Here is a 27,445-nt window from a genome sequence, read left to right on the forward strand (position 1 = left end):
GGGGGCCAAAGGCTGCACCAAAGTAAGAAGTTTCTCCAGTGCTGCGTTCCTATTTTTTTTTTTTTTTTTTTTTATAGCGACCAAAATAAAGGTTTTTTTTTGTTTGATGAAATACTTGTGTAATGTGTTTTTCCTTCCAAAAGGCCAGTTTATTTGTAAGCAGGCAGGTACATTTCAAAAATACAAAGTGAAATGAATAACAAGGGGTATCAACAACTAAACAAACTCCTGTAGATTAAAAAAGAAAACCAAACCTAATTAATAAAATAATGTTGTTGTGGTAAGTTTACACACAAAAAACACCCCAAAAAAAGGAGAAATTAGCAAACTGTCTTTAAAGGAGAATTTTAGGAATTAAAAATAAAAAAGCATCCAAAAAAGAATAAACCAAATCTAAAATTGTGTAGATGTGACGCAAACTAAAATTGTATTGCTGAAATGGGAGATCCAGGCCCTGATTGTTAGGAATTCCAGGTATAGACCTGCTATTTTAGAAATCTCCACTTGCTTTTGCATCCCATGCTGAGTGGCTGCCCTATTGTCGGAGGTTGGCTGCTCTGCACGGGTGCCATTCAGCAAATGATCTGATTGGATGAGGTGTATAGGGGGGCGGAGATGTCAAGCTCTCCAACTGGTCTAATCGGAGAACGCTTTGCATTCAGTTAGAAAATTCAAAGCATTCTCTCTGAATGATGCCCGTGCTGAGCAGCCAATCTCCTTGGAAGCAAGCTGGTGCTCAAAATTTTTGGGGGGCGCAAACAAACTGAAAAATACAGAAAAAAAAAACATCAAATGCAGCCACTTGTGCCTAATCAAATGCAGCCACTTGTGCCTAATCAAATGCAGCCACTTGTGCCTAATCAAATGCAGCCACTTGTGCCTAATCAAATGCAGCCACTTGTGCCTCGTCATACGCAGCCGCTGCGTGCCTCGTCATACGCAGCCGCTGCGTGCGTCGTCATACGCCGCCACTGTGACCCCTGCCCGCCCGCTGTCTGCCCGGCACTTACCCCATCTTAGTGGCAGGTCAGGCAGTGAGCTGTGGGAGGGCTCCCGTGTCCTCTATGCTTCCTCCTCCTCTGTCTTCCGTTCTGTTAGGCGTCCAATAGGGGCGCCTGTGCCTTCAGTCAATCTGGTGAACGGGTATTAGACCTGCGCTTCCTGATTGGCGGAGAGGCGGTTCAGTGTTAGAATAGCAAATATCCATTTGCTTTTCTAACACATCTGGGTAGACTGCAAGCATGCAATGCTCTGCACTCTGAGTTAACTTTTTTTGAAGTCTATTATAGTCTATGGCTCTAAGCAAGTGCTTAAAAAACAAAACAAAAAAAAAACGCCCCCACTGCTGGAGTTCAGGCGCCCTGTGTGTTCCGAAAAGGGGCCTGATGCCTGAATAGGGGGTGGCAGCGGCAGCCATGGATAGATTCATGCAATGTATGAATCTTTGCATTAGTCATATAGATGGGTGGCTGGAGAGAGGGGCTGGAGAGAGGGGGTGGTGCCCGTGCACCCTTAATGGATGGGCCGCCCCTGGGTGTTTGCATCAGTGATTTCCAGCTTCCAGGGGCTTTGGCTGTATATGCTATGTACATAGTTACAATGGTCAATGCTGGAACATACCTGACAGTCTTCTTTAACCACTTCAGCCTCGGACCAATTTTCAGCCTAAGGACCAGAGGTCTTTTTACAATTTCGCACTGCACTGCTTTAACTGGTAATTGCGCGGTCATGCAATGTTGTACCCAAATGAAATTTGCGCCCTTTTCTTCCCACAAATAGAGCTTTCTTTTGATGGTATTTGATTGTCTCTGCAATTTTTTTTTTTTTTTGCGGTATAAATGGAAAAAGACCGAAAATTTTGAGAAAAAAAGATATTTTCTTCTTTTTGTTATAAGAAAAATCGAATAAACTCAATTTTAGTCATACATTTAGGGCAAAATTTATTCAGCCACATGTCTTTAGTAAAAAAAATGTCAATAAGCGTATATTTATTGGTTTGCGCAAAAGTTATAGCGTCTACAAACTAAAGTACATTTTCTGGAATTTACACAGCTTTTAATTTACGACTGCCTATCTCATTTCTTGAAGTGCTAAAACTAAATATACCACATGTGGGGGACTTTTTGGGAGCCTAGCCGCGTACGGGACCCCGAAAACCAAGCACTGCCTTCCGGATTTAAATATAAAACGCTACCAAAAAAAACTGTTGGCAATCGCAGGGATCAGGCCTGACTCTGCGATCGCTGCAGTTATGTGTTTAGTGTTTTGTAAGTGACAGTGATCGATCGATACTGCACTTGGGTGGGCTGGGCGGAGGGGCAAAACGCAGATGCTAGCAGGTATCTGGGCTGATCCTGCTAACAATGCGTTTTTTTGGAACCCTAAACTGCTGGGGACGCTAGTATAGATCTGATCAGATCAGATATTGATCTGTTCAGATTCTATACCACTACGGGAGGTTTATGCTTTGCGCGTGGGTGTTAGCGGTACTGGCACTAACCTAGCGCTGCCTGGGGCGACGCAGACCCTGACCCTAAAACCTAATTGATATCACCCGCCGGGTGATCAGGGGGTTAAACCTTTATTGGGTAATAAATGGCGGGTGCCCTGATGCTATAAAAAGCAAACTAACCAGAGTCACCCGTAACACTTATACGGTGATCACTGGTGAAAGGGTTAACTAGGGGCAATCAGGGGGTTCACATTTTTATTAGGTAGTATATGGGGGTCCCTGGCACTATATAAAAACCTGACGGGGAACCTAAATAACTAACTGGCTAACCAGCGTCACCAGGGACATTTATACGGTGATCGCTGGTGAAATGGTTAACTAGGGGCAATCAGGGGGTTAAAACCATTATTGGGTAGTATATGGGGGTACCTAGCGCTATGAAAACCTGGCGGTGAACCTAAAAAAATAACCAGCTACCTAGCGACACTAATGCAGCGATCAGAAAAATGATCGCTTAGTGACACTGGCAAAAGGGGGTGAAAGGGTTAACTCTAGGGGCAATCAGGGGGTTAAACCTTTATTGGGGGGTGGTAGGGGGCTACCCTGGACCTAACACTAACTGCCCTGACAGTTTTTACTGTCACAACTGACACCGAATGCAGTGATCAGTAAATAAATGATCACTGCAATCAGTGACACTGTGACTGGGGGGGGGGGGGGTGATCAGGGGGGGGAGGATTGTGTGCCTGTGTGTGCCTATGTGTTAATGTAGTGTTGGTGCACACTTACTGTGTCCTCTCCTCGTAGTCCGGTCAATAAGACCGTCTCGAGGAGAATGACATCACTTCCTCCCTGCCTGTGTTTACTATACACAGTGGGAGGAAGCTTCTCATTCGCCAGGAGCGATCGAGAGGGGATGGCCAGAAACCAACGGCCATCCCCTCATCCCGGATCGCTCCTGCAGCGAAACGGACCGCCGCATCCAGCGGGAGGGGTTCCGATCGGACCCCCCACCCGCTGAAAGGCGAGCACGTACATGTACGTGCTTGTGCCTGTCGGTGCCATTGCACCGACGTACATTGCCATGCGGCGGTCCTTAAGTGGTTAAGGGGATTTTAAACTGCATGCAAAGCAGATCATACACAACCTTTTCTTGTCATTTACATTTGAACACAAGTGTTTGTACAGCACTGCATTTACTGGAAAAGACTGGTTGACAAAACGCTTGTCTATATGTGCCCTTATACTGCTCAAAACTAATTTGATGGCCAGGATTATAAGAAGAAAAAGCAGGGTTTAACTGATCGGAAGGTAACGTTCAATACTGGTCCGCTGCAGCAAACATAAAAATGGCTCTCCGCCCAAAACCATAGGTTTTTCTGTAAAAATACAGGCATACAGCTTTAATTGTAGGTTTGCAAAATTCATTAGTATCAAAATTTATGGCTCGGCATGAATAGACAAGAAGCAGTCACGATCCATGATGTGTGTTTCAAAAAAAGGAAAACTTTTATGGTTATAAATTACAGTAAAGTGTGTGTGCCAAGCTACAGTTGGCAGCCTTCTATTCAGTAAAGGAAGTGCAATGATAAACAGAGTTGCAGAAATTGATTTATCCAGGATCATGGTGTCAGCAAACATCCACAAGCTGTCTGTGGCACTGGTATCTTTATGCTTGTTAGTATGGTCAGTGTTCACTTGTTTTTGTTTTTGGATTTTTATGTGCTGCTAAAATGGAAAATTTACTGATTTGCTGAATCATGATATTTAATTATTTTAATATAAAAATAACTTTGTTTAAAAATATATAGATATATTATATGTATTACTGTCTTATAAAAACCTACTATATTTTTAAGCATTGTATATTTTATTGAGGTTTTTCATATTAAACATATACGGAAAAAATCAAGAGAACCAGAAGAAAGATAGAAACATTGTGGGACCTTCAGTCTGGTCATGAGATGTTGGCATCAGATGTTAAGTTATCAAAAGTAGAATCAAAACGGTCTCCCAAAGAGGTTAATTTACTAAAACTGGTACAAAATCTGGTGCTGCTGTGCATGATAGCCAATCCGCTTTTAACTAAAACTTTAAGCCCCATACCCACGATCCGATTGTTGGCAGGGGATTGTCTGTTGACAGACTGTTATCCTAAAATCTGACCTTTAGTACGCTCCATCTGACAATTGTTGTCCAACTTTCGGCCAACAAATGTTGGATTGCAAGCTAGTAAGTTTTCGGAGGACAATGGTCTGTTGTCTAATTTTCGTATTGTCTGTACACAAGTCCGTCACACAAAAGTTGAAAGTATAAACACGCATGCTTGGAATCAATGCTCACCAAACACAACGTTAGCAGAAGGGGCCAAAAGGGTGGCACTCGAGCTGAAATTCCTCGTAGTGCACCACTACATTTGTGTTTGTTGGCCGACAATTGTGTGCCGTTAGTATGCAAGACAAGATCCAGGCACACGCCCTTTGGACAAAAATCGGACGCTTGGTTGGCCAACAATTGGATCGTGTGTATGAGGCTTTAAAGTGGAGTTCCACCCCAAAAAAAATAGTAATGTGCTTAAAAAAAATAAACATTTGGAGAAATTATTATTTTTTTTTTTTATTACTAGTCTCTAAATGCATGTTGCTAGGGGGTCCCTTTTAGTCTGCCTCCTCCGGTGCCTGGGCTCCTGATGTCAATTCCCCTGGTGCAGGAAGGGAGATCGCCTCTCCCCCCTCCCTCTTGTCAATCATCTGGGACCGGTCTCAGTTTGCGCGGCCAGTGACTGCGTACGGCCTGTGACGGTGTGCAGCTCGAGCATGCGCAGTGGGTGCCTGGCTGTGAAAATGCCGGCACCGCCGAGCAGAGAGGGGGATGAGTGGGGCTTTGATCCCCCACATTGCTGGACCCTGGGACAGGTAAGTATCCGATTTATTAATAGTCAGCAGCTGCAGTATTTGTAGCTGCTGACTTTTTATTTTTTTTAAGGGGGAGCCCCGCTTTAAGCTGTGACAATAAAACCTTGAAGCTGAACCTGGTTTCTTTGCAAAACTGCACCAGATTTTGCACTCTCCAGTTTTAGTAAAAAGCTCAAGGGGCCTTCAAATCATCCTGGTTTTAAAACCCCTAACGCCCTATTACCAATTACCCTTGTGACAGAACGAGACCCTTTCACTATGAAAATGAAGGAGAATATGACACAGAATTCACATTGGGGTTTATAGCAAGGTCCGGGATATAGTTTCTGAGCTGAGAAAGCTGTGTTTTTGGTTTTCTCAGAATCCTGTAGTTCTGGATCGGAACCTTCAATCCTGTGTCTGGGCTTTATCAGGTGTCTGCAAGCTGTCTGAGGACACAGGTGTGCATGGTCGTTCTAGACTCAAGCCTGAGGATAGCTCAGAGCTCTCAGTTTGGGAGACGGAAAGTCTCGTCCAGGGATCAGAGGAGTCCCAGCCAGGAGCCAAGAGACTGAGGGTTTCACCTAGGGGTTGGAGGTGCCCTAGCCAAGAGATGAAGTCTCACTCCAGGAGTCAAGTCGGCTTTTATCAGGGTGTCAGGAAAACCCCTATCCAGAGGCCAGGATGGGCTCTGCAGCAGGATGCTGTGACTAAAGGCTAGGAGACCGAAGTCAACCGGTCGAGTTGGGCAACACAGTCGGAGGGACTGGTAAGAAGAGCAGCAGTGCTGCCAATAAGGGTGCCAGGTGGCTCAGCATTTTCATTTGATTGTTCATATGTGGAAGAACCCCTGAGTGGGCAACTGATGTCTATATGAACTTTCCGTTTTATTTAATAAAAATGGGCTGCCGTGCTCTAAAACACAGTTTGGACTGGCGCAACTCATTAGAAAAGCACCTACCAAATGAGTATAATCTTCACAATACCATACCTTTTGGATAGCCAGTCTGCAGAAAGAGGGAAAACGTTTTTTTGGGCATATTGTTTAATATTCGTGTCAGCAGTCTTTGTTTTACATTTTAAAGTGTATGTAAAAACCTAAACTTTTTAAAATTGGAAAGTATCTTCAGATGTAGTGAGATTCACTGGTGCCTAGGATGTCTGCTCATCCTTGTAGGCTTTGTATGTATCCAAAGACAAATATAACAGAGCGCTCCAGATAGTGCTCATGAAAAATGGGTAGAGTTTTCAGATGAAGCTTTCCTTTCTGATGACGGAAAGCACCAAAACATGAAAGTGAAGGTACTTCTGTCTGAATCACCAGATTAGTCCGTTCTTTGTGTTCACCATTCTAAATAGTTGTGGCACTTTTACCCCTGGCTTGTTCAGAGTCGTTCACAACCTTTTTTCCATCTCTCCAGTAATTAAGGCCTGCTATGTGCCATGACATCTGACGGGGGATGAATTACCATATTATATGCTCAAGATTAACCCACTTCTTTCTTCTCATACATCATGGGACATAGAGCCATAGTAGTTACCATGTAGGTTATAGGCCACCTTCAGGTGATGGACACTGGCACGCCCTAAATTAAAAGGTGCACTCCCTATATAACCCCTTCCACTGGTGGGAGTACCTCCAGTTTTTTTCGCCAGTGTCTAAGGTGTTGGTCACGAGTGAAGATGTGCTGTGCTGAGCTCCACTGGAGCAATCCTTGCTGGGGCTAGCCATGCATACCGGATCCATTCAAAGTGTCTTTTTGGCCGAATTGAATGGTACCCTTAGAAGAAACTAGGTTTTGCCTGTAACGCTTCTTTTTAGAGAGCCGGACCCCGGGAGCCAGTACTTTTTGGTAGTAGAGCCATAAAGTTTTACAGGCGGAGGTGCTATTGCAGGTCCAGGATTGTGGGTTTCCTTGAGGATCCCCAACTCCTGAAGGTTTAATGGAACCCACCGGGTCTGTTGGTTTACCACAGAAAACCCTGCGGCGGGAAAGGTAAGGAGTTTTCTAAGAAATGTTTTAAATGTTCTTATGAATGTCTCCTTTAAATGTCATGCCTATGTGTCACCACTGGGGGCTGTATTGAGCATTTACGTCTCATGCTTCTCAGAAAGCTCACGTTTGTCTCCAGGAAACAGCAAGCTTCTCTCCTCTGGTGCAGCAAGACCTCCGGTAAGTCTGGGGGGTTCCCTCTCCCCTCTGGACTTTCTTCCCCTCTTCTCGAGGAAAGGGCATCAAAAGTTTAAAAAAAAAGGCAGGAACGGCAGGCCACCCAGCGGCTTCCCGGAGGATCAGGAGCCCACGCTCACGTGCTAAAAAATAAAGGTGAAGGGCCTTAGGGACAGGGCTTGGCGTGGCGTTGGCGTCCTCCAACGTCCAGCACAGGAAGGTCTGGGTTTTAAAGCACCATTGTGTTTTTATGCTGCAGGAGGGACACAAGAGCAATGAGGTTGGTGACACAGGCATTCCTTTTGACACATTTTACTACTGCATCAAGCTGAGCATTAATAGCGGTGACAGAGCTGAACTATTTCTCAAGCAGTGGATGCACTCCTTCTGGATAGTATCTTTGCTTTTTGCATCGGGCTATGGTCAATAGGGGGGTAAAAAACGCCTCATTAAATGGCACCAGAAAAACTTATTTAGTCACACGGAAGCCTAGATCCATCCCAGTACGATGGTTACCTCCTCTGAGAGTAATATGGCTGGTCACGGTGAGCCGTCAGGAGGGGCAAGTGTTGCAGCTGCTCTTAAACACTGCAGGCCCTGTGTATATTACTAAGGAGGTTTTTTCTTCAACCATTTTAAGCTTGAAGTAAAAGTTTGATGCTTTAATCGCATCCCAGAGTAGGACTAAGCGTAACAGGTCCCCGTCCAGTGCTCAGGACCCTCATACTGAGGAACAAGGAGTGAGAGATGACAAATTTCTCTCTAGGACCAGTAAAAGGCTGATGTCTCCTCTTCCGAGCAATCTGATGTGAAGTATCAAGCTCACAGGAAAGGTTGTTTACAGTTGCTCACTGAATTGGTCTGCTCCAAGTTTTTACTGCCAGTAACGCAGTCAGTCAATGAGCCCACTTCTGTTTTGGGTTCAATAAAAGCCCCCACAATCTGTTCATGCTTTTTCTATCCATTCATGGTTAAGAAAGCATATGTATTCTGAGTGAGAGCACCCAGATAAACAGTTTTTTCCTCTAAAAAAGTTCTCAATACTTTATTCTATGGAGGAAGGGCTTTATGGGGTGTTCCAGCAATTAACACTGCTATATACTCTGTAAACAAAAACCTGACTTATCCAGTAGACAATGGTCATCTGCTAAAGGGTCCAACAGATAAGAAATTGGAGTTCCTCTTTTAAGGCTGGGTTCACACTGCTGCGGGGGGAGATCCGGATGTGATTCACACCGCAAATCACATCCGATCTCCGTAGCGATGCGAGTTCAGCCATACAGATAGTATGGCTGAATTTGCATCGCTCCCACAGCAAACTCGCACGGGACCCTTTTTTTGGTCCGCAGCAGAATCGGATCGCATGGGGGTTCACACCATGCGATCCGATTCCTGTGCGAGTCGGCAGATCGCACTGCGATATGCGGACGGATCTGGGGGTGTCATTAACATATCATTGACACTCCCAGCCGTCCGCATAGGGCAGTGTGAACTGCCGGCGGGAGTAATGCGATGCGGGAAAACGCCGCGGATTCGCGGCGTTCCCGCATCGCAGCGGTGTGAACCCGGCCTAAAGGACCAGTTTATAGAGGTACTCAGTTATTCCTGATCAGCAGGCCCAGGGTTTGGCTGGCATATCAGAAGCGTTCTGTTTTAAGGTTAACGCTATGAAATATTCTATTCTCCAGGCCTCACGGCTCATTCTAAGGCTGGTACATGTGCATAGAATCCTATGGTTGAAAGACTGGTCAGCCGAAGTGCCATGCAAAAATCTCTTGGCCAGTTTCCCTTTTTATGGTGAACGGTTATTTAGAGCCAATCTGGGTAAGTATATCCAAAGAATTTTTAATGGGAAAAGTTCCCGTTAAGAAGTTTTTTTTTTTTTTTTTAAATGTGCTTCTTCTCCGGTGCCAGGGGCATCAGCCTCCAGGCAGTCACGACGGCCTCCACCATCAGGATTCAAGAGTTAAACCTCAGGGTCAATCCCAGGGTCAAAAGATAACCTCAGGGAGGTAACCAACCAGACAAAATACTAAAGCCTTTTGAAAGGGTGCCCTGCTCACTCGAGTGGGGAGAAGGCTTCTACAGTTTTCAAGGGTCTGGCAGGAACAATGTCAGAGTTCCCGTCTCCTCGTTTTCTCAGATCAAAACGTTCCCAGAGATCCAGTGAAAAGAAGTCTCTTTCTAGCTTGGGATCTTCTCTTGTCTCAGAGTGATATCGGTGGTCCCCTTGGTAGAGCAAGGATTAGGATTTTATTAAACCTTTTTACGGTTCCAAAACCGGGCTGTCTGACCCATGTTGGATCTCAAAGATCTAAGCCGGTTTTGAATATGCATTCTTTTCACATGGAGTCAATCCGGTCAGTAGTCTCCATCCTACAAGCGGGAGAACTTCTGGCATCAATTGATATCAAGGATGTTTTCCATGTGCCGTTTTTCCCCGCTCACCAGAAATTTCTACGCTTCAAGGTAGAAAACCTTCGGTCTAGCTACTCCACCTCAAGAGTTTACAAAGGTTCTGGCTGCTCCTTTAGCCAGGGTAAGGGCTCAAGGTATAAAAATACTAGCCTACTTAGACCTTCTCATGATAGTTCAGTTCGGTAGCCCGCTTAATCCAAACATTGATCACCGCAGTTAGCTACCTGGAATACCTAGGTTGGATTCTCAACCTAGAGAAATCCTCCTTAAAACCAACAAGGAGATTGCAGTACTTGGGGCTGATCATTGATGCAGCTCAGAAGAGGATGTTTTTTTTTTCCACAGGAAAGGGTCAGTTCCATAGGAGATCTGATTAAGTTACTCAAGTCAAAGAAGAATCCTTCTATTCGGCTTTGCATGAATTTGTTGGGAAAGATGGTGGCTTCTTCGAGGCCATTCCTTATGTGCAGTTTCATTTAAGACTGCTGCAAAACTGTCAACTGGGAACAAGAAGGCCCAAGCTCTGGGCTTCCCAATGCGTTTATCCCCCAATGTGCTCCTCAGGCTTCTGGGCTGAGGAGCAGTCCTGTAAGAAGCATCTGTCCAAAGGAAATGATCCAAATCATAGATGACCTTGCCCATCAATATTCTAGAGATTCGGGCAGTACACCTTGTCCTCAAGGCCTGGATGCTCAAACTACGGAATTGTCCTGTCAGGTTCCAATCTGACAGTGCCACAGCTGTGGCTTTTATCATTCATCAAGGGGGCACGAGAAGTCGTACGGCCCAGAAAGAGGTTACTCATATTCTATCTGCGGTAGAAAACAACATTCCTTGCCTATTAGCAATTTTTATTCCAGGAATAGTGAATTGGCAGGCAGACTACTTGAGTTGCCAACAATTATTCCTAGGAGAATGGTCCCTTTAACCCGACATATTTCTGTTGATATGTCAGAAGATGGGGAGTTCTGGATGTGTGGACCTTTGTGTCAATGAGAAGGGATCCAATGGCATACGAAACGGATGCCTTGATTTTTTTTCTGTGGGATCAGTTTTTTTACTGATCTATGCATTCCCTCCTGTTCTGCTTCCGAACCATCTTTTTTGCAGGATCAAGCAAGAAGGGAAGGAGGTGTTTCGTGTGGCCCAGGAGATCTTGGTTTGCCAAGATCGTAAAGATGGCGGTGGGGGACCCTTGAACCCTACCGCTATGGCCAGACCTTCTCTTGCATGGTCCGGTATTCCATCCTACCTTACAAACACTAAATTTAGCGGTTTGACTATTGAGACCCACTTTCTGAAAGATCGTAGGCGGTTAGCCTCAGTAGTTCTACTTTGGTTAAATGCTAGGAAGCTGGCCTCCAGAGTCAAGGATCTGGAAGGCATATGTCTCCTGGTGTAAATCCAGGGGTTGGCACCCCAGGAAATATGTCATGGGTAGGATCCTTGAATTCCTACAGATAATACTCAAGGCCAGCTTAATTTCTAATCCTATCAGTGGCCAGATGTCGGCCTTATCGGTCTTTCTTTTCAACAACCACTTGCCTCCCTCTCTCTGGTTCGTAACTTTATTCAGGGGGTAACGCGGATTAATCCTCCAGTTTTGTGACCCCTGAACCCTTGGGGCTTAATTTTAGTCCTGTCGGCTTACAGAAGCAGCCTTTATTTTTATTTTTTGGAGCCAGTATGAGGTATTCCCTTGGTCCTCTTGACGGGGGAAAAATAATTTTCTTGGTTCCCATATCTTCTGCAAGAAGAGTATCAGAGTTGGCTGCCTTTTCTTGTAAGGAGCTGTATTGCTTGTTCATAAGGATGAGGCTGTATTGCGGCCTCGTCCGGAATTCTTACTGAATGTAATATAGGGTTTTCATTTGAACCAGGATATTGTTCTGCCTTCATTTTTTTTCCAGAACTTCGTTTCTGTGGAAGAAAGGTCACTATGTTTTCTTGATGTGGTGCGAGCGGTCAAGGTCTATTGAAAGTGACCGCTCAGATTCATAAACAAATGTTTTGTTTGTCTATCCAGATGGTCCTAAAAGAGGACAGGCAGCATCAAAATCTACTATTCCTCCTTTTCGTATTAAAGCACACTCCACAAGGGCTGTAAGTGCTTCTTGGGCAGTGCATCACCAAGCCTCCATGGCTTAAATCTGCAAGGCCACAACTTGGTCTTCAGTTCATACATTTACCAGATTCTATCAAGTAGATGGGAAAGGAATGAGGATATCTCCTTTGGGCACAGTGTACTGCAGGTCACAGTATGAGTCCTCTAGTCTCTTGGTTGTGGGACATCCCACATAGTAAATACTATGGCTCTTTGTCTCGTGATGTACGATAAGAAAATTGAATTTTTATAACAGCTTACCTGTAAAATCCTTTTCTTTGAGGTACATCACGGGACACAGTTGTCCCTCCCTTCTTTGGTATATATATGTATTGCTTTGCTACAAAACTGAGCTACTCCTACCAGTGGGAGGGGTTATATAGGGAGTGCACTTTTTAATTTAGGGCGTGCCACTGTCCATCACGTGAAGGTGGCCTATAATCCACATAGTAACTACTATGGCTCTGTGTCCCGTGATGTACCTCAAAGAAAAGGATTTTACAGGTAAGCTGTTATAAAAATCCTATTTTGTAAGGGCTTTCTTAAAAAAAAAAAAAAAAAAAAAACCTGACGGCTCAGGTCAGAGCCGCTGCAATAACAATCCGATGTTCGTACAGTGATCTCCCCCGCTGAGCTATTGTGTTCTGACAGGGGCAGCTGCTTGTATTCCATCATGCTTGTCTGACAGGAGCTGGGCGCTATGGGTCGAATGTCAGACAGTTTTTATTGAACCGGCCAATGTCATCCAGCATTCGGTCCATGTGTACTAGGCTTTAGACCAGGGGTCTCCAAGCTATGGCCCTCCAGTTGTTCAGAAATTACAATTCCCATCATGCCTAGTCATGTCTCTGAATATCAGCATTTTACAATGCCTCATGGGACGTGTAGTTCTGCAACAGCTGAATGGCCATAGTTTGGACCCGTGGCTGTGTTTGCCAGGACAGGATATGTCTCCTCCTGGAGGGCTGACCTAAACCTTTTGAAAGTCTGCATCACAGTGCAGCACCCTATGTGTTCAGTGATGGAGTCATTAATGTAGATTTTGTGTGGGGGTCTGAGAACAGAAAGAGCTGCCAGTGATATAGTGACTCTTACCCACACAACACTGAAGAATAGATGACAAAGTGTTCCTAGGCAAAAGAGCATCTGCAGAATGCCTGTTTAAAGTTCTATATCATTTACATCTGTCTTCTCTGGATCTGCTTGAAGGATAAGGTTGCCTGAATCTATTAAGTAACCAGCAGCTTATTCTTAATATTTTCTGGCAACCCTGGAGTAAGATTGTGTTCCAAGGAAAGTTCATGCTGAGAGTTGGAGCGTGGAGTAGGCATTGTGTGAAGTAGAGCCGCACGATAAATGTTTGTTTAGATATGGCTCAAATAGATTGTATGTTGGACCTGTGTATGTTCCATGCTATATACTGTGCTTTCACAATTTATTTATGAAATCTGCATATTCACCCTCGTATGTGACCAGTTTAACAATCAAAAAGATGAGTGCATTTTTGACAGCCAACTTGGATACCAGGGATATGGTGTTGTACAATAATTTTAGTGGATACTAAAGATTATATAGACCTGTGGGCTGGGGCACTTTGCTTGTTTTTTTTTTCTGGGCCTTTGGACATTATTCCCCCCACTATCTGAAACGGTGGGGCAAAGTTCTTACCACTGACAACAATCAATGGGGTACTAGTCCTCTCACTGACACTGGTGATGGGGCACTATTCCTCCCACTGACACCAATGATGGGGCACTATTCCTCCCACTGACACTAATGATGGGGCACTATTACTGACACTAATGATGGGTCACTATTACTGACACTAATGATGGGGCACTATTACTGACACTAATGATGGGGCACTATTACTGACACTAATGATGGGTCACTATTACTGACACTAATGATGGGTCACTATTACTGACACTAATGATGGGTCACTATTACTGACACTAATGATGGGTCACTATTACTGACACTAATGATGGGTCACTATTACTGACACTAATGATGGGTCACTATTACTGACACTAATGATGGGTCACTATTACTGACACTAATGATGGGTCACTATTACTGACACTAATGATGGGTCACTATTACTGACACTAATGATGGGTCACTATTACTGACACTAATGATGGGTCACTATTACTGACACTAATGATGGGTCACTATTACTGACACTAATGATGGGCCACTATTACTCCCACTGACACTAATGATGGGCCACTATTACTCCCACTGACACTAATGATGGGCCACTATTACTCCCACTGACACTAATGATGGGCCACTATTACTCCCACTGACACTAATGATGGGCCACTATTACTCCCACTGACACTAATGATGGGCCACTATTACTCCCACTGACACTAATGATGGGCCACTATTACTCCCACTGACACTAATGATGGGCCACTATTACTCCCACTGACACTAATGATGGGCCACTATTACTCCCACTGACACTAATGATGGGCCACTATTACTCCCACTGACACTAATGATGGGCCACTATTACTCCCACTGACACCAGTGATGGGGCAATATTCTTTCCAATGATACCAATGATGTGGCACTATTTGCTATTTGTTCCAGTGACGCCAATACTAGGACACTATTCCTCCCACTGATATGAACGATGGGGCACTATTCCTCCCAATGAAACCAACAATGGGACAATATTATTTCCAATGATACCAATGATATGGCGTTAATACGTCTAGTGACACCAATAATGGAGCACTATTCCTCCCACTGATGGGAACGATGGGATATTATTCCTCCCACGGACACCAATGATGGGGCACTATTCCTTTCAATGAAACCAATAATGGGGCATTATTATTTCCAGTGACACAAATGATGGGGCACTATTCATTCAGCTGATACCAACAACGGGACACCATTTCTTCTACTGATACCAATGATGGGGCACTATTTCAGGCACTGATGCTAAAGAAGGGAAATTGTTTACTCCCAGTCACCAGTCTGGCCCCCCTAAAGTTTGGAGGACAGTGAATTGGCCCTTTATTTACAAAGTATGGAGATCCCTGATACAGAGGGTACTTTAGACAAACATCATAAACTGACAGTATTAGCTAAAGGACAGAATCTCATAGCTGACGACTTGTACCATTCCAGCAATGACATTTCCTTTGGGGCTACTTTACAGCTGGGCAATCGCTAGGAGATTTTCAAACAAACTTTCATGCAAATATTTGTGGAATCCGTATATTCAATGCCTTGACAAATGTCATTCACTGTTAGAAATTGATTTGTTCAACAATATTCCATTTCTGGTGGGAATGCCCAGTAATAAACCAATATTGGTGTAAAATAACAGAATACATAGAGAAAATAACAGGGCAAAAAATACCTTTAACCCCAGGGGAATGTTTGTTTCTAGGGGTAGATGTAAAAACGAGTAAGTATTTTAAAAGAAGAATACAAAACTCATTAATACCCGTTTTACTTAATGCTGCAAAAGCCATAATACCAAAAAATTGGCTACAGGTGAAAAACCCTTGATCAGAGATTGGATCCAAAGAATAGAATATATCAATAATATGGAATACCTAAGAAAAATGGACAAAAATAAAATGAAAAAGTACCGTAGAACGTGGGAAAAGTGGAGAATATTTAAAAAGACGAAGCATTATACTCAAGCATTAATGGAATAAAGAGTAGTGGGTACGGGGAAGGTCAACAGACGGGGGAGAAGAGGGAAGGGTGGGTGTGGTAAAATTTAATTAAATAAGGAGTTAAATAAATAAGATAAAGTAGTAAAATACGACGGCAAGGATAATCAAGTAGATGTTAGTTTATTGTTTGTTTGTTCTTTTTCTTTAAATCTGTATGGTCTTTTTTTTAATGGAAAAATATTAAATTGAAATAAGTTAAAAAAAAAAAAAAAGAGATTGGAAAACGAAAAAGATATCTTGCCACAATGATGTTAGGCCGGGTTCACACCGCTGCGATGCGGGAACGCCGCCAATCCGCGGTGTTTTCCCGCATCGCATTACTCCCGCCGGCAGTTCACACTGCCCTATGCGGACGGCTGGGAGTGTCAATGATATGTTAATGACACCCCCAGATCCGTCCGCATATCGCAGTGCGATCTGCCGACTCGCACAGGAATCGGATCGCATGGTGTGAACCCCCATGCGATCCGATTCTGTTGCGGACCAAAAAAAGGGTCCCGTGCGAGTTTGCTGCGGGAGCGATGCAAATTCAGCCATGCTATCTGTATGGCTGAACTCGCATCGCTACGGAGATCGGATGTGATTTGCGGTGCGAATCACATCCGGATCTCCCCCCGTAGCAGTGTGAACCCAGCCTTAAGAATAAAGAAAAAGATTCTGAGAGTCAATCTGAATAGAATCTATTAATACAAAAATCTTACTGAGTGGAAAAAAAAAAAAAAAATTGATTTGTTCAAGAAACAAATTCCATCCTCATCCTTTGAAAAATTTCCCCCCTGCAGTCGAAAACTAACATTGGTTAAAATTCTACTAGTGTATGGCTTGCTGAAAGTGATACTGAAGGTTTTTTTTTTATATATAATTAAAAAGCGGTAATGCTTACTTTCTCTGTGTGGTGATATTGCCCAGAAAGGGGGGGGGTTGCTTTTCTCCTCTTCTAACAGTTCCCTGCCAGTGCTGTCAGCTTCTTCCTCCTCTGGATCCCTTCTGCAGCCAGCTGGGTGCTGACGAGACACCTGTACTTGTACGCTCTTTAATGAGGCTGTGTGTGTCCATTGATACACACACAGCACTGGCGAGCCATGTTCCCGATCCTTCATTACATGAGTTTGACTGACATAAGATACTGCGGCTCTGCTAGAGCGATAAAATGTTATCTCTCCACATTTCAAACACATCCTGAATACTGACCCTCAGGTAATGATTCTGGACACTCAGATCAGCCACACCAGAGCAAGAAGTTGAAGCTGCAATATAGCAAAACTTGCAAACTAAGATAGGGGAGAGAGAAGCTGCCACTGACTCTTATCTTAAATCAGTGGTACAAACTAATCCCTTCCGTCACTATGGAGGGTGACTACACTGTTACGAAGTTAACCCATATGGGTTCCCAGCTTTCATTCAGAACTAGTTTTGTTTTAATGTTTACCACTAAAACCGATCCTCAGACTTTTCACTGATCCATTACCTTGTACATTAATGTTCATCTGGTGTTGCTGATGTCCCCTCAGGCTCACTTGTCATATTTCCTGCTGCTTTCTGCTTGTTTCCCCATTGGTCAAAGTGCTGTAGTTCAGGAGCTAGAATGGGTATGCCTGATGTCACCTGACATGGTGGCAGATGCCTGCAGATCCCGAACAGCAACCGATAGCAGGGAAACGAGCAGTGGGGACACATGCATAGGAAGGTCAGCAGAAGAGGATCACACACAGCACTTCCTCTCTGAAAGCATGTCACCGGAGCAGAGGAGGAAGTGGGTGGAGCTAAGCACTCGGCGCGGAAAAAAAAAATCCTGCTCCGCTGTGAATGCTGGGGCCATCTCAGCCTCCTCCTGTGTCTGTGTGGCTGACGTCACTGGTTGCTACATGCTAGGCGGCAGGCGGCTAGCAACCAGTTTGGAAATCTCACTTGAGAGACCCAATTTGTGCCTGTGTCAGATATGTGGTAGCCAGAGGAAGATGCAGGCCGGTGGGCACCCGCTACACAAAAAAAGAAGGCATTTCTGTCACTGAAACGGGCCCACTGAGCCATCGGCCCACTGGGAAACTCCTGGTAGTCCCGATGGCCAGTACATGCCTGAACAGGGGCAGACTTGTGTAGAAGTTGTCCACATACAGGTGGTCGCCTTTCTCCAGTAGTGGGTATATGAGGTCCCAAGCAACTTTGCTGCTTGATCCTAAGTAGTTTGGGCAATTAGGGGGATGCAGCTGGGTGTCTTTCCCTTCATACACTATGAAGGCATATGTGTACCCTGTGGCTCAGTCAAATCATCTGTACACCTTCACCCCATAGCGGGTCCTTTTGCTGGGGATAAATTGGTTGATTCCCAGCCTGCCACTAAATTTGACAAGTGACTCATCCACACATACAGTATGTGTTGGTCCGGGAAAAAATAACTTAGAAGTGGCCTAATTTTGTAAAGCTTGTGATAATTTGGGTCATTTCATGGAGGGCACTGGGTGAAATGTAGGAGCCCCATTATCATGAGATATATGATTCTGGGCATTACTGCGGAGAAGTTTGGCATGTGGTGGATGGGGTGGGTTGACCATTAGGAATGGAATTCGTTTTTTTTGGCAAGTCCCAAACAGAATGTGAGGCCCAAAAAAAAAATCTTAAACTCTTCCACTGTTGGGTCTCTCCACTTATAGGGACGGGCATAATAGGACGTTGGGTTATGCAAAAGAAATTGTTTGTCATACAGGTTGCCCTGGGCCACAATTGATGCTAGCATATCCTCTGTAAAAATTCAATCAAGGATATTGATTGGAGAAAAATTCCCCAATCGCCAGGTGGCCACCTAGACTTCTGGCTGGGCAGTGAAAGGGGGAATGTTATCTTCTGAGTTAGGAGGAAGCCACAAGGGGTTCTGAAGGTCATGGGGAAGGCAGGCATGGGTCCTAACCCTTTGGGGCTGGGGTGACACCCTACTGGTATTTGGCCTTTTTTGCCGAGGTACTGCGGTGCTGGTGTATGGTGCTGCAGTGCTGGTGGATGGCAGAACTCTTTAGTTTTGCAGGCAGTATATCTTCCTCCTCTGAGGCTGTCAGTGTTCCACTGCTTAGGACTGCCTCGTAATTTACGTCAGACATCTGAATTTGAAGAGGAACCTGTAGTAGAGAGCTCCCCATTGCTCTCGTCAGCCGCACCCGCTTGGCGGGAAAATTTTTTTTGGACATTATTGGTGGTGGTGATGTGTATATATGTGTGCTAAGCATGCATTGATGGGCACTGATGAGGTGGCACTGATGAGCCTGCACAGGTGTGTGCTAAGCCTTCATTGAGGGGCACTGATGGGCACTGATGAGCACTGATGAGCCTGCACAGATGTGTGCTAATAAGCCTGCACTGATGGCAACTGATGAGGCGGAACAGATGTGTGCTAATAAGCCTGCCCTGATGAGGCGGCACAGTAGGGCACGGATTGGCACAGATGTGCACTAAGGTCACAGGTGGGCACTGATGGCACAGATGGGCACTGTGACACTGATCCTGATGGGCACTGTGACACTGGCACTGTTTGGACACTGTATACACTGTGAAATCCGATTAAATCACTCACGCTGCAGCACTGGTCGCTCTCCCTCCTTAACCACTACAATACAGGGCACTTTCACCCCCTTCCTTCCCAGCCCAATTTTCAGCTTTCAGCGCTCTAGCGCTTTCAGTGACAATTGCGCGGTCATGCTACACTGTACCCAAATGAAATTGTTATCATTTTGTTCGCACAAATAGAGCTTTATTTTGGTGTTATTTATTCACGACTCCGTTTTTTTTTTTTTTGCGATATAAGCGCAAAAATAGCGGAAATTTGGAAAAAATAAATATTTTCTTTTTTCTATTTGAAAAGAAATCCAATAAAATCAAATTTTGTCATAAATTTAAGCCAAAATGTATTCTGCTACATGTTTTTGGTAAAAAAAATTCCGTTAAGTGTATAATAATTGGTTTGTGTGATCACGGACATATGTACGCAAATGATCATGTACATATGTGTGCAGGTGATCACGTACATATGTGTGCAGATAATCATTGGGACATGTGATTTTAGTGGGACATATGTGGGGGACATGTTTTTATTATTTGGGGACATGTATGTTTTGGGGACATGTGTGTTTTGGGGACATATGTGGGGACTGTGTTTGTACTGTGTGGTGTGTTGTGTGTTTACACTACACTGATGATCAGTGAGTAAAAAGCTGTAAAAAGCAGCCCATACTCACTGATCATCAGCCGGCTGCAGCGTTCTGCTCTCCTCTCCTCAGCGGTGACTTCCGTGTGAGGAGAGGAGAGCCGATTGCCTAGCAACCGGCTGTTTGTTTACATCACATGACGGCCGTGATTGGACACGGCCGTCATGTGATCAGGAGGGCCAATCACAGAGCCCTCCTGCCGATCTGAGATGTTCCGTGTCCGGGTGACACGAGCACATCGTCCTATCAGGAGTAGACGGCTCCCACCCGGCCGTATATATGCATTGGCCGGGTGGGAAGTGGTTAAACGCGGTCTCTGTGTGAGAAGGGAGAGCTGTCAATAAGAGATGATCTCATATGTTTACATTTGAGATCATCTCTTATTGGACACACCGATCACATGGTAAAGGGCTGCTGTTTTTGGCCATTTACTGCGATCTTTAATTGGCTGTTTCCAACACAGCCGTCAGAAATTTTCCCTGATGTGTTGAAAGGGGAGGACGCATATGACGGCAATAGCTATAGCGCGGATATGAGGAGGTTAACCACTTCAGCCCCGGACCAATAAACACCTTAAGGACCAGAGGTCTTTTTCCAATTTCGCACTGCGCTGCTTTAACTGGTAATTGCGCAGTCATGCAATATTGCACCCAAACGAAATTTGCGTCCTTTTCTTCCCACAAATAGAGCTTTCTTTTGATGGTATTTGATTGCCTCTGCGATTTTTATTTTTTGCGATATAAATGGAAAAAGAGCGAAAATTTTGAAAAATAAAGATATTTTCTTCTTTTTGTTATAAGAAAAATCGAATAAACTAAATTTTAGTCATACATTGAGGGCAAAATTTATTCAGCCACATGTCTTTAGTAAAAAAAATGTCAATAAGCGTATATTTTTTTTGTTTGCGCAAAAGTTATAGCGTCTACAAACTAGAGTGCATTTTCTGGAATTTACACAGCTTTTAATTTATGACTGCCTATCTCATTTCTTGAGGTGCTAAAATGGCAGGGCAGTACAAACCCCCCCAAATGACCCCATTTTGGAAAGTAGACACCCCAAGGAAATTGCTGATGGGTATGTTGAGCCCATTGAATATTTATTTTTTTTGTCCTAAGGGATTGAATAATGACAAAAAAATAAAAAATTTACAAAAAGTTGTCACTAAATGATATATTGCTCACACATGCCATGGGCATATGTGAAATGACACCCCAAAATACATTCTGCTGCTTCTCCTGAGTACAGGGATACCACATGTGTGGGACTTTTTGGGAGCCTAGCCGCGTACGGGACCCGAAATCCAAGCACCGCCTTCAGGATTTCTAAGGGCATACATTTTTTTATTTTACTCCTCACTACCTATCACAGTTTTGAAGGCCATAAAATGCCAAGATGGCACAAAACCCCCCCAAATGACCCCATTTTGGAAAGTAGACACCCCAAGCTATTTACTGAGAGGCATGTTGAGTCCATGGAATATTTTATATTTTGCCACAAGTTGCGGGAATATTACAAACTTTTTTTTTTTTGCACAAAGTTGTCACTAAATGATATATTGCTCACACATGCTATGGGCATAACTCAAATTACACCCCAAAATAAATTCTGCTGCTTCTCCCGAGTACGGGGATACCACATGTGGGGGACTTTTTGGGAGCCTAGCCACGTACGGGCCCCCGAAAACCAAGCACTGCCTTCCGGATTTAAATATAAAATGCTACCAAAAAAACTGTTAGCGATCGCAGGGATCAGGCCTGACTCTGCGATCGTTGCAGTTATGTGTTTAGTGTTTTGTAAGTGACAGTAATCGATCGATACTGCACTTGGGTGGGCTGGGCGGAGGGGCAAAACGCAGGTGCTAGCAGGTATCTGGGCTGATCCCGCTAACAATGCGTTTTTTTGGAACCCTAAACTGCTGGGGGCGCTAGTATAGATCAGATCAGATATTGATCTGTTCAGATTCTATACCACTACGGGAGGTTTATGCTTTGCGCGTGGGTGTTAGCGGTACTGGCACTAACCTAGCGCTGCCTGGGGCGACGCAGACCCTGACCCTAAAACCTAATTGATATCACCCGCCGGGTGATCAGGGGGTTAAACCTTTATTGAGTAATAAATGGTGGGTGCCCTGATGCTATAAAAAACAAACTAACCAGAGTCACCCGTAACACTTATACGGTGATCAGTGGTGAAAGGGTTAACTAGGGGCAATCAGGGGGTTCAAATTTTTATTAGGTAGTATATGGGGGTCCCTGGCGCTATATAAAAACCTGACGGGGAACCTAAATAACTAACTGGCTAACCAGCGTCACTAGTGACTTATACTGTGATCGCTGGTGAAAGGGTTAACTAGGGGCAGTTGGGTAGTATATCGGGGTACCTAGCCCTAAAAAAATAACTAGCTACCTAGCGACACTAGCGACACTAATGCAGCGATCAGAAAAATGATCGCTTAGTGACACTGGCAAAAGGGGGTGAAAGGGTTAACTAGCAGCAATCAGGGGGTTAAAACCATTATTGGGTAGTATATCGGGGTACCTAGCGCTATAAAAACCTGGCGGTGAACCTAAAATAATAACTAGCTACCTAGCGACACTGATGCAGCGATCAGAAAAATGATCGCTTAGTGACACTGGCAAAAGGGGGTGAAAGGGTTAACTAGCGGCAATCAGGGGGTTAAAACCATAATTGGGTAGTATATCGGGGTACCTAGCGCTATAAAAACCTGGCGGTGAACCTAAAAAAATAACTAGCTACCTAGCGACAGTAGCGACACTAATGCAGCGATCAGAAAAACGATCGCTTAGTGACACTGGCAAAAGGGGGTGAAAAAGTTAACTAGCGGCAATCGGGGGTTAAAACCATTATTGGGTAGTATATCGGGGTACCTAGCGATTATAAAAACCTGGCGGTGAACCTAAAAAAATAACTACCTACCTAGCGACACATGCAGCGATCAGAAAAATTATCGCTTAGTGACACTGGCAAAAGGGGGTGAAAGGGTTAACTCTAGGGGCAATCAGGGGGTTAAATCTTTATTGGGGGGTGATAGGGGGCTACCCTGGACTTAACACTAACTGTCCTGACAGTTTTTACTGTCACAACTGACACTGAATGCAGTGATCAGTAAAGAAATGATCAATGCAATCAGTGACACTGTGACTGGGGGGGGGGGATCGGGGGGGGGGGGGTTTGTGTGCCTGTGTGTACCTACATGTCAGTGTAGTGTTGGTGCACACTTACTTTGTGTCTTCTCCTCGTAGTCCGGTCAAAAAGACCGCCCCGAGGAGAATGACATCACTTCCTCCTTCCTGTGTAAACAATACACAGTGGGAGGAAGCTTCTCATTGGCCAGGAGCGATCCAGAGGGGGTGGCCGAAAACCAACGGCCATCCCCTCATCACGGAACGCTCCCGGAGGGAAACGGACCGCCGTATCCAGCGGGAGGGGGTCCGATCGGACCCCCCACCCGCTGGAAGGCAGGCACGTACATGTACGTGCTTGTGCCTGCCTGTGCCATTGTGTTGACGTACATTGGCAATACGGCGGTCCTTAAGTGGTTAAAGTGGTTGTAAACCTTTCCATATATCCAGTGAAGTGACTGATCTCAGGTAATACAGAGATAAAAAACAAACCCTCCTACAGAAGTTGTACCTGTTTATTTACAGCTCTCCCTTCTCCAGTCCAGAATTGATATGGCTTGTCTGAGAGTTCCTAGGGAAAAAAAAGGGGGGCGTAGAACTAAAATGACACTCTGCAGAGCTCAGTGGGGAGCGCTTTAGGAGCTAATTGGAGGGAAGGGAGCACACACCCCTTCAAACAGCACACAGATACAGAGCTGAGGCTGTCAATCAGACTGCGTGCTGGCTATCCCTCCCCTGTCACCATTTTTCTCTTGGTGTCAGGAAAACTTGTCAGAAGTGATTCATGCTAATAGAGGAATGAGGCAACATAAATGACACTTAGTATTCTTAATTGAGGCAATTACACAGTATAGAGGGATATGCTTTGTTCATATGTCATGTCTGAAGTTTACAAACACTTTAAGGTAAGAAAGATTTAGACTTTAGAGGCACTTTAAGTCCTCTCTCATGGCTTTCCATCTCCTGAAATTAGCTGATTTTGGACAGGGAAGCTTTACAATGCTGGTACAGAAATCGGACAGTAGAGATAAGACTAATGTATTTGACTTTCCTCTAACATCTCTCACCCAATGCTAAAATAATTAGTAATAAAGATTATTGAAAAGCTTATGTAAACAGTAAGACAATGCATGCTTGTTCATTCCTTGCATCCCTAAATAATATTGACTTGTGCTTGTTTTTAGAGCCTCTGCACTTTTACGAAGGGCTTTCAAGATGAATGCAGATGGATTCGGCACAAAACAACTGATCCGACACGGATTACTGCTGCAACACAGATTACTGACCCAGCACAAATACGGAGGACATTGCACACCAGCTACAAAGTAAGGCAAACATACTACAACAGAGGCCTAGGGATTACAAATGTATCTGAATATTCCAATTAGCACCACAGCCTGATTAGAAACCTCATTGCAGTATGCTAGTGTATGGTTTACATGCTATTAAAACCCAATTCTAGTTATTATTTTAAAATTGGTATTTTATTTCAGATATTGTGGGAAAGGGTTAAAGTGTCACTTGACCCACATGATAAAAAACAAAAACAAAAAAACTATGAATTAATGGTGTATTACATGCTGTTCATACACGCTCAGTCACTTTGAGCTTCGTTTTCTGTATTCTACAATAAACCTGGTTAATCCTTCTGCTCTCTATCGCCCCCTCCTGCCCATGTCCCCAATTCAGCTAGGGATTTTGCAGAGCAGTATTGGCAACTTTGCACATGCTCAGTTTTCAGTGAGTTTCCATGCTGAGCATTTCCTCCCTATCATATCTGAGCAACCCATGTGATTATAGAGTCACACATGTGGGTGTACACACAGTGGTAAATGACAGCCCACTCCCTCCTTCCTCCTTCACGTCCACTAACAAGCTAAGCCTGATGGGGGGCAGAATATTACTTGTAGATTGGTGGAGGCTTCATCTCCCTTTTTTTTCTAAGACACAGGGGCATGGCACAGCCTGTGACGGGGAGAAATCTGACCACACTATGTTATCGCCAAAAAATAATAAAGATTTGATTTCAAATATATATTTGTATGACCATTTTAAACAGTTTATTGATGATAATTAGTTATATTTACTCTGTATCCCAAAGGCTGTTTTTTATTTTTATTTTGAACTTGACCAGCAGCAGAGGACTAGAAGCTCCTCCTGCTTATGTTTCCCTGCAGACAGGCTGGGAAAGATCTTGGTCAGCTGTATACTATTTTAGGAAATATTTTATTATTAAATATAGTACCATCATTCTTCTACAGAAATGGAAGGGACAATGTTAATTGAACAGTGCGTGTTTACTATCACTTTAAAACCTCTTGTCAGTTTTTTTTACTTTTTGGATTTTTTATTTTTTTTTGCTGCCTGTTCCCTATTGGGGGATACATAGACAAATTCTCCTCACACACATCTCTGCATTCTATAATATGATTGGGTACAATGGCCAGTTCTGTCACTGATGGCCTTTCCGCTATATGGGACGTATGCCCATGGTCTAATATTGAGGCATGGAGGAGCCTTCCTAGCCGAATAGTGAATTATTTATACAGTGCCAGCAATGGGTCCTTTTTGATATCATTTTGCAGTTGGGGCTTGTATGTCTTATTCATTTTAATAAAGGGTACGGTGGTTTCTTGTTTTATTACCTAAAGGATAAATAGACAAGAAAGTATAAAACCAATGTGGAGTTGAGGAGATGAGTGAAGCAGTTTTCTGGATGACAAAGCTTTGAATAAGGCTATTTTGGACCCAGGTAATAATTTAAGGGGTCATTCTATCCGGAGAGTGCATTACTCAGGGATTTTGGGAGCACAAGTAGAGAAGCGGGAGGTCCCACGATACGTCTTGTTTTTGGTGGAAACGTTAAGTTTCGTCTAATGACAAGAGGATGATTTTGCATCTTTGGGGATTGATGGACTTTTGTTATTGGACACTTAAAGTGGTTGTAAACCCGCTGTTGTGTTTTTGTTTTTTTTGGCCACCTGCAAAGGAAAAGGCATAATGAGCTAGTATGCACCGCATTCTAGCTCATTATGAAATACCTTAAAACGAGGCCCCGACATCTGTCCCGATCCACGCCGAGGGAGCTGACATGTTCCCTCTGCGTTTCTTCCGGGTATCGCGGCTCCGGCACTGTGAGTGGCCGGAGCCGCAACATCGTCATTCCCCAGCAGGGTCCGGTGTCTGCCGGGCTTCCAGCCGGGAATCCCCTGTGCGCATGCGCTGCTGCAGTCATCGGCTCATTGCGAGGGGAATATCTCCTAAACCGTACAGGTTTAGGAGATATTTTTTTACCTACAGGTAAGCCTTATAGGCTTTCCTGTAGGTAAAAGTCCCCAAAATGACTATACAACCGCTTTAATACTAGAGATGCACCGAATGGGTTTTTTTTTGTTTACAAACGATTTTATTAGGAAAATGCAGGAATTTTTTTTACAGAGAATACCAGTATCAAAAAAGCTTTAATGGTTACAAGGCCATTAGCAATAATATAGTTGGTGACAAATCTAGATATAAATAAAACCTCCAACTTTGCAAATCCGACAAACAGGTAAGTGTCATATCAAAATAAAGGCCAGATATGGTACAGAGATGTCCCTAAAGAGGCCACCATGAGGTGTATCCGAGAAAAATTAGGTAAAATAGAATAACCAACAGTAAAACACAAAAGAAATGAAAGCCTTTGATGCACTAGCTCAGTGACCTATCCAAGCCATGATGGCAGCTGTGTTTCAGACTCACAAAAACCTTTTCCATCCCAACCCTTCCTCTAGTGTGAGAGGGGACCCACCGAATGGGTTTTTTTGTGCCGAAACTGATACTGAAAATAAATTTTCCTTGATCCCGAAAACCGAAACCGATACGGAAATAGCACCGATACCGAAATTGAATGTTTTAAAAAAATAAATTTTTATACAGGAGATGGTCAGAGACTGGGGACGTGCTACGGGAGATGGTCAGAGACTGGGGACGTGCTACGGGAGATGGTCAGAGACTGGGGACGTGCTACGGGAGATGGTCAGAGACTGGGGACGTGCTACGGGAGATGGTCAGCGACTGGGGACGTGCTACGGGAGATGGTCAGCGACTGGGGACGTGCTACGGGAGATGGTCAGCGACTGGGGACATGCTACGGGAGATGGTCAGCGACTGGGGACGTGCTACGGGAGATGGTCAGAGACTGGGGACGTGCTACGGGAGATGGTCAGAGACTGGGGACGTGCTACGGGAGATGGTCAGAGACTGGGGACGTGCTACGGGAGATGGTCAGAGACTGGGGACGTGCTACGGGAGATGGTCAGCGACTGGGGACGTGCTACGGGAGATGGTCAGAGACTGGGGACGTGCTACGGGAGAT

At 44.4% G+C, this 27,445-nt stretch overlaps 1 protein-coding gene across 1 annotated transcript in view; it reads left to right on the plus strand.

Moving 5' to 3' along the window:
- UQCC1 (ubiquinol-cytochrome c reductase complex assembly factor 1) overlaps positions 1-27,445 on the plus strand; it is a 357,706-nt gene that overhangs the window by 88,779 nt on the left and 241,482 nt on the right. Inside the window, exon 3 of the mRNA XM_077459564.1 lies at positions 24,273-24,413. Coding sequence (XP_077315690.1) covers positions 24,273-24,413 — 141 coding nt within the window. The remainder of the gene's footprint in view (positions 1-24,272; positions 24,414-27,445) is intronic.

The sequence above is a fragment of the Lithobates pipiens genome, unplaced genomic scaffold, assembly GCF_037356315.1.
Source record: "Lithobates pipiens isolate NorthernLeopardFrog02 unplaced genomic scaffold, aLitPip1_a1.2 Scaffold_28, whole genome shotgun sequence".
Classification (NCBI taxonomy): domain Eukaryota; kingdom Metazoa; phylum Chordata; class Amphibia; order Anura; family Ranidae; genus Lithobates; species Lithobates pipiens.